The 13,261-nt window shown below is 53.2% G+C and overlaps 1 protein-coding gene across 3 annotated transcripts in view; it reads left to right on the top strand.

Moving 5' to 3' along the window:
* Positions 1–2,293: 2,293 nt before the first annotated feature.
* The window catches only part of Slc44a2 (solute carrier family 44 member 2), a 23,520-nt gene continuing 12,552 nt past the window's right edge, over positions 2,294–13,261 (top strand). For 2 of the 3 annotated variants that reach the window (XM_004632849.2, XM_023717146.1), the window contains exons 1-2: positions 12,240–12,342; positions 13,003–13,051. In XM_004632849.2, coding sequence (XP_004632906.1) covers positions 12,306–12,342; positions 13,003–13,051 — 86 coding nt within the window. In that variant the 5' untranslated portion in view covers positions 12,240–12,305. Of the gene's footprint in view, positions 2,415–12,239; positions 12,343–13,002; positions 13,052–13,261 lie in introns of those variants that run through there. The other variant, XM_023717147.1, reaches the window with a different exon arrangement.

Below are 13,261 nucleotides of genomic sequence, written 5' to 3'. Positions count from 1 at the left end.
TTCAATCCCCCAGCACCACATGCCAGCCAGCCCCGCCCCCTGGTGGGCTGAGCTGGCCACACACACACACACACACACACACACAAATAAATAAAATTTAAAAAAAAAATGTAGCGGGCACTGCAAAAGGGTGAGAGTCAAGTCTCCTCACTGAAGCCACCTGTGTACCCACAATTCTTTTTTTTTTTTTTTTTTCACAATTCTTCTTCGGTACTCCGGAAACCACACTTGCCGTCACTTGTCACTTCCGTCTCAAAGAAAAGGACTGCTTTCTGCCCCGCTACCACAACTTGATCAGCCACACCTGCTCTGGAATTTGTTTTAAACAGGGTCTCATATGTAGCCCAGACTGGCCTGGAACTCTGGAGATTCTCCTCCCTCGTTTCGGAGTGCTGGGATCACACGTGGACCACCGCACATGACTGCTCCTGGATGTTCCTTTAATCTTTTATTTATTTATTTATTTATTTATTTTGTTTTTTGTGGCAGAACCGGGGATTGAACTCAGGACTTTATGCTTGCCAGGAAAGCGCTTATTCCACTGAGCCATCTCCCCAGCCCTCCTTTAATCTTTTAAAATTTTTTTTTAAATTATTCATTTATTTTATGAGTGTGTGTGTGTGTGTGTGTGTGTGGCCAGCTCAACCCACCAGGGGGCGGGGCTGGCTGGCCTGTGGTGCTGGGGGATTGAACCACGGTCCCTGTGCTTTGCTAAGTTTGTTCTAAGTAGGCGCTTTAGACCACTGAGCCATCTCACCAGCCCCGACTCTTTTAAATTTTTATTTATTTCATTTTATGTATTTGATACAGGGTCTCACTATATGTATTTGATACAGGGTCTCACTCTGCAGCTCGGACTCACAGTGATCCTCCTGTTTTCAGCCTCCCCAGCACTGTGTATGCCGCCACGCCTGGACTGGTGCACCCCAGAGGTGGGACCAGTGAGGCATGTGGGCTGGGGGATCAAACCCTGGTCCCTGTGCTTGCCAAAGCAGGTGCTTAGTCCACTGAGCTATCTCGCTGGCCCAAAATTTCTATTTTTAGCTGAGTATGGTGGCACACACTTGTAATCTTAGCATTCAGGAGGCTGAGGCAGGAAGATCGCTGTGAGTTTGAGGCCAGCTCAGGCTACATAGTGTGAAAGGCCAGCCTGAACTACAAAGTGAGACCCTGTCTAAAAGCAAAAAGAGAAAAATGGATACATCATTCCCCAAATGGTTCTGTTAATTTACATGCCCAGGAGCTCTACACCTTGGACAACACTTGATATTATGGTCAGTCTGTTTATCTATCTATTTGGTCATTCTTTTTAGTCCTGCTATACTGGTGTGTATATTGTGACGCCTCAGTAAGGACTGATTGATCACTTGATTGATTGGGGACCAAAACCAGGATTTTCACATTGAGCTCCATGCCCAGTCCATTTTTACTTTTTATTTACTTTGTGACAAGGTCTCACTTAGTCCCTAAATTGCCCAAACTGGGTTTCACCTATGGATCCTCCTGCCTCAGCCTCCCAAGTGCTCGGATTATAGTGCACACCACCAGGTGCGACCGTCATTGAGGTTTTATGGACCGTGGCTAGCAGTTTGCTTGACTCCAGCTGGTTTTGTTTTGAGATGAACTCTCCATATGAAGTCCAGGTTGGCCTTGAACTCACTCACTGTGGAGCCCATGCTGCCCTCAGACTCGGGCGATCCTCTTGCCTCAGGCTCCAGATTGAGTCCTGGGTTCACTGAGGTTTTAATTTATATTATTCAACGGATTTCATTCTTCCAAGAGTCTTTTATGTTTGGATTTGTTCTGTTGTACTGGGTTCCATATGTTGCCCAGGTGGCTCTGGAGACCCTCCTGCTTCAGCCACCAGGGTAGCTGTGATTCCAGGCGTGCGCTACTGCTCAGAGCGTCTAGATTCTTCTTACCCACCGCACGCTGTTGCCGCCTGTCAGTCCTGGTGTGTCCACTGCCCTGCCGATGGCCCTGTATATTTCCACACATTTTTCACAATAACAGTCGGGATGAAGTGACATTGGGGCACAAGCGCCATGCACACTTGTTCACTGACCGTCTGCGCTCAATATCAGATGAATACATGAATAAATGGGCGGATGAAGAAATGAAGGACAAGTCCATCACCTGTCCCTAATATTCTTTTGAGAACCCCGACTGGAAACAAAGGTACTGGCTCCACCCATCCAGGGCTTGGCCCCGCCCCTAGCCCCGCCCCCGATCCAGCGAGGCTCCCATTGGCGGGGCCCGCAGGGGCCGTCGCGGGGGGGCGGGGCGGGGCCGGGGCCGGGGCGGGGCTCTGCTGTCAGGAGCCTCCCGCCCGTCCGGGCTGGGGTCGCTCTGGCTGGGACTCCCCTCCCCGCCCGCTGCGGCCATGGAGGACGATCGGAAGGACGGAGCCTACGGTAGGGGCCGCCTCCGGCCTGGGGCCGCCTTCTGCTGAGTCGGGGGGGGGGGTGGAGGTGGGGGGTGGGGAGAGGACAGCCGTGTCCTGAAACAACCGCGTTGCAGCTACAAAGGTCCCCTCCGCCCTGGGGCCCCTGCATCCCGGCATGCGCGCTCGCGGTTGCACACCCGTGGCCCCGAGTCCCCTCCCGGGAGCCCCAGCTCCCCCTCCGCGGCCGGGCCGGGTGCACGGCGCATGCTCCTCTCGGGAGGTCCCGTTATCTGGGCGACTCCGATGGCGCGCGGGGGAGGGGAGGCGCACGACCCGGGTTGGAGGCTGAAGCCGGGCCCTACCTCTCCAGATCCCCGTTTTCCTCCCAGACCCCTTTGTCTGCTTCCTGCTAACCACCTTCCTCCTCTCTCCATTTCCCTCGTCCCCCACCCTCGCCTTGGAGCCATTCAGGGCTTCAGGCTAGATGGGTAAACTGAGGCAACCCTGGACAGACGGAGTCCTGGGATTCGAGCTCGCTGAATCTCGCCAGGCGTCTTGAGAGGGTGGAGACAAGGGCGCTTCTGGTGAGGAAGGCAGCCGGAAACCATTGAGAAACTTTCCGCAGCCGGTGTGAAGAGCCGGGCTGTCTGCTGGCTACGGTGTGGGTCCACCACTGGGACCCCCAGTGTAAACCCGAGGGCAGCCTCAGCCACAGCCACGTGGCGCTGCGTGGGCTGGGAACGGGGCTCCTCCTCGGTGCCCCTAGAGTGCAGCCGACTCCCTGATGCCCGAGTGTTGTGTCCTCGGGGCTTCTTTCCTTTTAGCTTGGGTCCCCAGGGCCCAATTTGGGTCAAGACCCACTGGCACTGCCCAGGGGTGCCGGGCCCCTGTTACTATCCCTCAGTTTGACCAGAAGTGCTTAGAAACTGCCCTGGGGAAAGGGCAGGATCCTGAAGATGGTCAGGAAAAAAAGTGGCCTAGTGGCGAGACCTCCCACCCCCTCTGGAACTGTGGCCTCTGGAGGCTACAGGAGAGCTGAGCCTGCGTGCATGCCTGTCATTCTGGCACTTGGGAGGCTGAGGCAGGAGGATCACTGAAAGCTAGAGTCTACTTGGGCTACATAACAAGTCCCTGTCTCCAAAGAACAAAAACAAAATGGAGAGGAAGAGCTGCAGAGAAAAACAGATGGAGAGACTGGGACCCCGCCCAGCCCAGCCAAGCGGGGGGCACCATGAGAGGGGGGGAGCTCCCACCCTCCAGCTGCCAGCCCAGGCCTCCAGAGGAGACCCCAGGCTGATGGTAGGACTCCCACCTCAGAGTCCATGTCTGTCTGCACCGTACACCTCTGAGGATGTAGCTGGCTGTCTCTGGTGCCAACATGGCACACTGGGGGCCTGGCCAAGCCCTGGAGGGATCTTTGATCTCTGGGAGGGCTGAATGAAGCTAGAGGGCTGAGTAGACAAGGCTAGGCTTCACCTGGACTAGACTTAGGCCAAGGATGGGATGGAGAAAACTACCCTTGCCTGGCTCACCCCAGAGGCAGGACAGGGCACCTCTGTCCTGCAGGGCTGACAGCCACATATGTTCAACAAGCTCTGTCTTGTTTGTGGAGCTGGCCGGAACTGGGGCCTCCCACACACAAGGCTGCCTCGGAGCCGCAGCCCCCACCCCAATCAACAAGTATTTATTGCCCCTCTTCTGGCCAGACACATTGGGAGCCCCGCTGGGGCAGAGCAGCGTCTCAGGCCACAGCGGGTGGACAAGAGAAGACACATGTAATTGCGGGTTGTTTAAGGCTGTGAAGCAGAGAACAAGACACCATGTGTGGCAGAATCATCAGCGTCTATTTTAGGTGACCGAGGGCTGGCTGTGGAGCCGGCTAGGGGAAGATTGGCTGGGTGTGTGCACTAGGCAGAAGGAGCAGCAAGCAAACCACACAGTTGCTTAATTACTTCCCGCTCTGAGGTCCCCAGGAGCCTGACGTGGGAACTTCAGCTGGGCTTGGCATGGTGGCATGCATCAGTGATCCCGGCACCTGGGAGGCTGGGGCAGGGGTACTGACGGGGCTTCAGGTCAGCCTGGGCTACAGGATGAGTTCAAGGCCAGCCTGAGCTGCATAGTGAGACCTGTCTCACAAAGCGAAGCAAAACCAAACCAAAAGAAAAGAAAGAAACTTGTTCATAGTGGCTCAGTTGTTGTTATTTTCTTTTTTGAGACAGTGTGTCACTCTGTTGCCCAGGCTGGCATTGAACTTACAGCATTTGCTGGAATTGTAGGCGGATATTGCCGTGCCCGGCAGGAAGCTCCTGTTGCAGGGCCTGTTATCACCAGAGGACAGCAGGAAATGGCTCCGGGCCCTGGCGGACATCAGCAGCAGGTGCCACCTTCCTTTCTCGCCCACCCTGCCACAAGCCATGTACTATGGATTCTACAACCCAAAGTAATGAGACTCAGGCCTGAGGAGATAGCTCAGTAGAATAAGCGCTTGCCTGGCAAGCACAAGCTCCTGAGTTCAATCCCTGGTACTGAAAAAAAAAAAAAAGAGAGAGAGACTCTAACCAGGGAGAACAAACTGGGGAAGGGGGTGGAGGGTACTGGTGCTCGGTGAAGAAGCAGATTGCAGCTGGGCTGTATCCCAGCTGTTTGGAAAGGGGAGGCAAGAGGATCATGTGTTTGAGTCTAGCCTGGACAACTCAGCAAGAGCCTGTCTTTTTTAAAAAATTAATTAATTAATTGTTTATTTGGTATGGGGTCTCATTACACAGCTCGGACTTGTAGTGATCTTCCTGCCTCAGCCTTCCCAGTGCTGGGGTTACAGGAGTGTGCCACTTTACCCAGTTTACATGGCCAGCTTGGTGGGGCCAGCACAGCATGCTGCTGGTACCAAAGATCAAACCCGGGTCCCTGCACTTGCCAGGCAGGTGCTTAGACTGCCAAGTTATCTCCCCAGCCCAATCCTGTCTTAAAATAAAAAGAGTTGAAAGTGTAGCTCAGTGGTTGAGAGCTAACCTAGGATGTGCAAGGCCCTGGGTTTGATCCCTAGTTGGGAAGGTTTTCTTAAAAAAACAGATTCTACCAGGGGCCAGGATGTGCGCTTATAGTTTGATCTACATGGGAGGCTGAGGCAGGAGAATTGCAAGTTTGAGATTAGTCTGGGCAATTTAGCAAGACATTGTTTGTTCTCAATAAGTTAGAGATCAAGTGGTACCGCTCAGTGGTAGAGCTTTTGCCTAGCATGCTTGAAGCCCTGGGTTCCATCCCCCAGTGCCCAACATACAAATGAACAAAAATGAAAAGAAAATCGTACCTTACGCGCCATCTGTCCACACAATGCTGGCTTCCAGACTTAAAATGAATAATAAAAATTGAAATACATGACTTTTAATTCTTACATCATGGAATTAATATATTCTGTCTTTGGAGACAGAGACTCAAAGTAAAAATAAGCCCTAAATCACAAAGAATATTTTAAGGGCTGGGGAGATAGCTCAGTGGCATAAGTGCCTGCCTGGCAAGTGCTAGGTCCTGAGTTCAATCTCTGGTACCAAAAGAAAAAAGGAGGAGGAGGAAAAGGAGGAGGAGGAGGAGGAGGAGAAGAAGACGACGGGGACAAAGACGAAGAAGACTTTAGCTTTAACCTCAAAGTCTTGGGGATCCTCTTGCCTCAGCCTCCTGAGTGCTGGGGTTACAGGCATGTGGCACCACATGCGGCAGGGTCTCTGTCCTGCGCAGAAGCTTGTGCTTGCCAGGAAGGCGCTTAGACCGCTAAGCTGTCTCCCCAGCCTAATCTCATCTTTTCTTTGGTGGTCGCCACTGAAGCCTGGGCCAGGCCCTGTGCTGACCTCTTTAGGGGTCACCTTTCTTCATTTTGTTACTTTTTTCTCTGACCTCTTCTTTTGCCAAACAGAGGCACATAATTCAACACTGTTTCCTATCAGTAGAGCTGGACCTCCATCACCTTCTTACAAGGATACAGAGTATTCCACCGTGGGAACAGTACCATTTTCTCCAGGTAGCCAGCCCCAGGCGCTTTTCAAAGCTATGGGTAGGGTGAGGACGTAGCTCAGCGGTAAGCAGGAGGCCCCGAGTTTAATTCTGGTGTAGATGTATATGTAGATACTACAGATACAGATACAGAAGTAGATGTAGATAGGGATAGATACAGATATGGACATAGATATAGATAAGTCGGGCAGGGTGGCACATGTCTGTAAACCCCGTGTGCCCCAGGCGGAGGCAGGAGGACCGAAGTGAATTCAAGGGCAGCCGGAATGTCTCAAGAAACACGAAACATGCGGGGACCAGGTGTTTGATCCCCTGGCATGCGGTGCAGCCCCAATCCAGGGGTGCGCTGAGACAGTGACTGAGACTGGGTGTGGTGGCACACGCCTGTAATCCCAGCATTTGGAAGGCTGAGAACAGGAGAATCACCGTGAGTCCGATCTATGTAATGAGATCCTGTAAACCCTGTACTAAATACATAAAAACCAAAAAACACGAAACATATAATCCCAGCGTTCAGGAGGCTGAGGATCATTTCCAGTTTGAGACCAGCCTGGGCTATAAAGTGAGCGCAAGGCCAGCCTGAACTGCATAGTGAGACCCTGTCTCAAAAAGACAAAGAAAGAGAAAGAGAAAAGAAACCAAAGAGGGGAAAAAGACATACTCATTCCTAGAGGAAAAAAAGTCTTCATTGGGATTGGATGTGTACCACAGGCCGCGATCTTTCCCTCCTGGTACTCCAGATACCAGCCTCAAGCCCGAGCCTCAGGGGCCAGCCTGGGCAGTGGGATGCACTTCTCTGCGGAGACTTCTGGGAAGCCAGGGCTGCGTGGGTGAGGCCTCCGGCTGCAGCCCTTGGGAACTTGGCCAGTGGCCGTGAGCTGTGGGGGCTGGGTGGCATTTGGTGTCCTGGTAGAGGCTTTGTAAGCCAGCAGCCCTAGTGGGTACCTTATCTCCCACGCCTGCTGTTTGGGTGGCCCAGCTGCTAGGCTGTGCGGGCCCAAGACCAGGGGCTGCCTCCCCTACCTGGTTGTCACAGTGTCACAGACCATCTCTTCCCCTCCTCCCCGCTACTGCCTCTCCCAGGTTCTTGATCAGTTTTAGGCTTTTGGGCTGTTTTTTTTTGAGACAGGGTCTTGCTATGTAGTCCATGTTCATCTCAAACTTGAGATCTTCCTGCCTCTGTCTCCTTGAATGCTGGGATCATGGGTATATGCCAACATCCCTGGCCCAAAACCCCACCACTAAACAAAGGCATTAAATTTCCATGTCTCTGTACCTCCTCTTCTGTGGGGATTGAACTCTGTGTTTTGGAAGGAAAGACCATATTACTGAGCAGAAGTATCTGGGTTCGAGGCCAGCCTGCACAATATAGTGAGACCCTGTGTCAAAATAAAAAAAAAAAAGAGAGAGAAAGAAAACAATGGACTAGGGATGTAGCTCAGTGTGAAGGCCTTGGGTTTAATGCTGAATATGAGCAAAAGAAACAAAGGGGACTGGGGAGATAGCTCAGTAGAATAAGCGCTTGCCTGGCAAGCAAAAGGGTCTGAGTTCAATCCCCAGTTCTGTCAAAAATAAAAAATAAAAATAAAAAGCGAAGGAATACTGTCATGCTGAGGTGTCCACATTATACTTTCTGGAACCTTGGGAAGTTAATTTACCTAGCAAGAGAGGGCATGTGCAGGTGCTGAAGAAGGGCCTTGATTTTGTTGTTGCTGGTTTTTAGACAGTCTTGCTATGCAGCCCAGGTTGGCCTTAAACTCAGGGTGCTCCTCCTGCCTCTGCCTCCCGCGTACTGGGATTCCAGGTGCGCGCCACCACACCTGCCTTCCAGGAAGGAGCTTCACTTAGCTGATTCTGGGTCGTGCAGATGGGTTCCTGGACAGGACCTTTAGAAATGGAAGGGCCACGGCTCTGAGAGGACTCTGACCGTCGTAGTCTGATGCCATTGCTGGCTTTAAGGATGGAAGAAGCAAGGGGTGCCCCTGTAATTCCAGCTACTTGGGACTCTCAGCCAGGATAGCCACAAGTTCAAAGTGAGCCTGGGCTACGTGGCCAGACCCTGCCTCAAAAAAGAAAGAAAGAAAGAAAGAAAGAAAGAAAGAAAGAAAGAAAGAAAGAAAGAAAGAAAGAAGAGCAGGCAACCGGGGGGCACAATACCATTCTTATCTGCAGCTTGCTTGTGGTTGCAAACGTTCATCTCGTTCTCCCTGCAGGGCTTGGCTCTGGCTCAGAGATCAGAAACCATTAGTACCGGTATCGGCCGCTGCTCCAGCTAAGGTTAATGAGGCCTAATAGCACTGCTGAACGAACGCAATTAACAACGTTCCCTCTTTCGTCTCCTGAAATCCCACAGGGCCAGCCGCGAAGCCAGCCTATGCGAGGCATCACTCCCTGGCATGCTTAGTTCATTTCATATGGGTAACTCGGGGGGTCCAGCAAGCCTCCCCCGAGGGCTCTCTCCTCCCTAGTTCAGCCTTGCATTGTTCCTGCTCTAGCACTCTGTGGCCCCCACTCACCTGCCCTACCTTGATTGAGAATCAAACTCTCCCATTGATACCCGTTGATGCAGGGAAAATGCTAGATGTTAGATAGGCCAAGTCTTGTCTTCAGTCTTAGGGATCTTAGCAGATCAGAGAGGATGGCGCACCCCTCATGAGACAAGGGGAAATCTCTAAGGGGTGAAACCAGTAATCTCAAGCCTCTTTCGAGGTCTGTAAGCCCGGCCACTAGGACTTTATTTTTTTTTTATTTATTTATGTGTGTGTGTGTGTGTGTGTGTGTGGCCAGCTCAGCCCACCAGGGGTCGGGGCTGGCTGGCATGTGGTGCTGGGGGATTGAACCGCAGTCCCTGTGCTTTGCTAAGCTTGTTCTAAGTAGGTGCTTTAGACCACTGAGCCATCTCACCAGCCCCGGCTTTGGTGCCATCTCATCTTCTGAACGGACTCTGAGGCCCCAGCCCTGCCCGGCTGCCCCCTCGATTTCCACCTAACCTAGCTGTCTTTAGCAGGCTAACGGTGCAAGCTGCTTCCCTCCCTTGCCTCAGTTTCCCCTGCCGTCCAGTGCTCTGGGTGGCTGCCTGTGGGAAAGGGACTCTTGAAGCTTTGGCAGTGACCCCCCTCTGGCCAATCCGGGCCCTTCGGGGTCTTCTGTGTCCCTCATCTGTGCTCCCACTCACTTTAAATCTCACCTGCTCCCAGCTAGGAGATTTATTTTCCTCATACTTGTAATAGTTTTGAGTCTTTATATATTTGCATGACTAATCCGTATGGAATTTATTTTGCTACATGCCGGGGGTTACATCTATTTTCATCCAAGGGCTCGTTAGTGCTACTGATTGAGGGATTTATTTTTTCCCCCTGCCAACCAAGAAAGTGTCCTTAGTCATGTATTAAATTATTTCTTCTGCTGGGTGTGGTGACGCATGCCTGTCATCCTAGCATTCAGGAGGCTGAGGCAGGATTGCTGTGAGTTCAAGACCAGCCTGGGCTGTGTAACAACATTCTATCTCAAAATAAATAAATAAATAGATAATAAAAAGGAAAAAAATGGGGCCGGAGAGATGGCTCAGTGGAATAAGTGCTTCCCTGGCAAGCGCAAGGGCCTGAGTTCAATCCCCAGTTCTGCAAAAAAAAAAAAAAAGGAAAAAAAAAGTGAAAGAAAGAGAAGAAAAGGGCTCCCTTCTTTTTTGTTCCTTTCCTTAATGGTGGGCAAGGAACCCAGGGCCTTATATGAGCCCCACTATTTGGCAGTTTGCTCCGAAGCTGTCTCTCTTATAGAAACAAGAGCGCCTATACAAAGGCCCTGGGGTGGGCTGGGCCTGGGACTCTTGGGCAGCCAGGAGGCCTGGGAGGCTGAAGCTAAACAAGCACAGGAGAGGGGGCCTGGTTTAGGCAACAGCGAGGAAGGAGCTGGGCTTTTCCTCCAGGCTTGTTGGGAGCCATGGAAGATTTTTTTTTTCTTAATTTTATGTATTTGGTACAGGTTCTCACTGCGCAGCTCGGACTCATAGTGATCCTGTTTTCAGCCTGCTCAGTGCTGGGATCACAGGCCTGCGCCACCACACAGGTCTTGGTGGCTGGCTCAGGGCCCATGTAGGATTCTGAGTCTAGCACGAATGCCTGTGCCAGCTGACCCAGGCAGTCACAGGTGCCTCTGAGTGTGGGACAGGAGCAATGAAGGAGGTGAAGGTGGCCTCACGGGGCAGGCAGGAGGCCTTTCCTGGGCCATGGCTATGGGTGAGGCCTGAGCGGGAGGCAGTGAGAAGAGCCTGGTGGTGGATGGAGCTGGAGGCAGAATGGAGCTGTGGTAGAGGGGATCTCAGCAGCTGAGGCCATGCATGCCAGAGATCCAGCTCTGGGACGCTGAGGCGGGACGGTTGCAAGTTGGAGCCCAGCAACTTAATAAGGCCTTGTGTCGAGATTAAAAGCTGCAACAAAATTTTGAGTACCACACACAATTCGTACAGATGGCCTTGAGGGACCAGATGTTCATGCTGTCATGGAGACCTGGGGACCTGGTTATGACGTCTTGAGAGGGGTGGGGAACTGTGTCATTAGTGATAGAAGAGGCACAGGCTTGTGGCTGACATCTGGCCCCCCAGGCATGGCTGGGTCTCTGGGCACCATGGTCACCTAAGGGCTTGGTTGGCGCCTCGAGCCACGCCTGTTTGCTAAAGACTGTTGTCCTGCTATACTTAGGTAGGCTAGATGTCAGATAGCTGAGTCCTGTTGCCTGAAGTCAAAGAATGAGTTCCAAGGAACCAGGGAGGTTAAGAGCAGGAAAACGTATTGGAGAGAAAGAACGGGGAGTGGTCTCATCTTCTGCCCTGGCTTCCTTCGCGCCCCAGCCCTGTCTGAGTGCTTCTAGATTTCCACCTAACTGAGCTGTCTGTAACAGTGCAGGGACCGAGCAGGGTCTCCTCGGCCAGTACCTGCTGCTGCTGGATAGAGCATTTTCTTGGGACCAGCTGAGTTAGTGACAAGAGACATACCTGGGCGTTTGGTTTGGTTAGGTTTTGAGACAGGGTTTGTGTACCCAGGCGGGCTTTGACTTTGAGATCCTCCTGCCTCTGCCTCCAGAGTGTGGGATCGCAGGCATGTGCCACCATGTCTCACCCATGCCTGATCTTTGATTCTGGCTTTGTTTTATACACTTGGTGGGAGGGGTATTTAAACAATTTTTTCCCACTACTTTGCCTAGGCTGGCCTAAAACTCAATCCTCCTGCCTCGGTCTCCCCCGTGGGGTTACAGGCGGGCACCACATCACCCGGCTCTCCAGGTTTCAAGAGAACCTAGAGATGCAGATAGTTATTTATTTAAACTCCAAAATTTCAACCATTGCTCATTAAAAAAACAAAACAAAACAACTCAGGACTAGGGCTGCACTCAATGCTAGTGGGTGCCTAGCCTGTGCGTGGCCGAAGTTCCCTCCCAACACGGCCAAAACAAACAGAAGCGAGCAAAACAATAAGGCCACAGACTTGCCACTCTGGAGGCTGAGGCAGGGTTGCTTGAACCGAGCACCCCGACTGAAAGCAAAATAACAACCTAACCCCTCTACTAGCTTGGGAGTTTTGAGCTCCGACGCTTCACGGCAGTTGCCTGTTTCTCAGCTAGCTGAGGTTTCTCCCGGTGCCTCAGTTTGCACCCCTGCACAACGGGTGCAGCAGAGCCCGCTCCTCCGGCCGGGTGGGCCTGGCCCGGGGTGCGGCCCGGCTCAGGTGGGGGTGGGGTGGGGGCGGGGCGGTCTGGCCCTGCGGTGCTGAGTGGCGGGAGCAGCTGCGCCCCGCCCCCTGGCCGGTCCGACCGGTTCGGGCCGCCGCTTGCCTGGGGCTGGGCGGGGCGGAGCAGCGCGCTGGGGCCCGGCCTCCCGGGAGTCTTGAGTCCAGAGCCGGCCGACTGGGCGTCCGCAGGGATGGGGGGCGACCGGCCGCATTACTACGGCAAGCACGGTAGGCTGAGCTTCTCCTGCACGCAGGGCCGGCAGCCCGCGGGGGACAGGCAGGGGGCGACCTCGGGGAGGGGGATCGGGATGGCTGGCTCCCTGAGCTCCTCACGCCCGGCCGGCATTTCTCGTTCCAGTTCTTTTTGTTGCTTTTATCGTTGGTAGTATCATTAATTTGGTTTTTCCAGACAGGAGCTCACTATGTAGTTCAAGCTGACTTTGAATTCAGTGTGGCCTGGCCTGCCCTGAACTCCTGGCGACTCTCCTGCCTCAGCCTCCGAATGGCTGAGACTTTACAGGCAGGCACCAGGACACACAGTTTAATCCCACTTTTTACTTGGAGCTGTCAGGGCCCCCCAAATCCTCTCACTATACTGCAAATGCCTGCTTCCGCGACCCACCTCCAACTTTGCCCTCCACGCCCCTCCCACCCTCATTCCCAGGCTGCTGTCCTCCCTGGTTATAGACTCTGCCTCCCCCTGCTCGGTTGTGGACAAATCCGGCTTTGGGTGTGGTTGCCTGGATTAGGGAAACAGGCGCCTGGCACAAAATCTCCTGCGGGGGCTGCGTGCTCCAAGAGCCCGGGAAGAACCTGGAGGCCGTTCTCCCCTGGCCCCTTCTGGGTCGGGCTCTTTGACGTATCCAGTTTAAACCTGTTGGCTTTCAGGAACCCCGCAGAAGTACGACCCGACCTTCAAGGGACCTATTTACAACAGGTAAACCCCGGAGCTCCTGGGGGAAGGGCCGTGTCCTTACCGGGAGGACCCAGACCTGGTTTCTGCCTCTTCCCGTTCTGGTTCGCTGGCACAAAGTGGTAATGAATGTTTGCAACTGGATAGAAGGACTCTTCATTTCTTTAAAGTACAAAGCCTCCTTACAAGTTGTGTGTGTGTGTGTGCGCGCGCGCGCGGTGCACGGGGGTGGGG

Source organism: Octodon degus, unplaced genomic scaffold, assembly GCF_000260255.1.
Source record: "Octodon degus isolate 3935 unplaced genomic scaffold, OctDeg1.0 scaffold00050, whole genome shotgun sequence".
NCBI lineage: Eukaryota > Metazoa > Chordata > Mammalia > Rodentia > Octodontidae > Octodon > Octodon degus.
The sequence above is the reverse complement of the archived record's forward strand: the minus strand, read 5'-3'. Positions and strand labels throughout refer to the sequence as shown.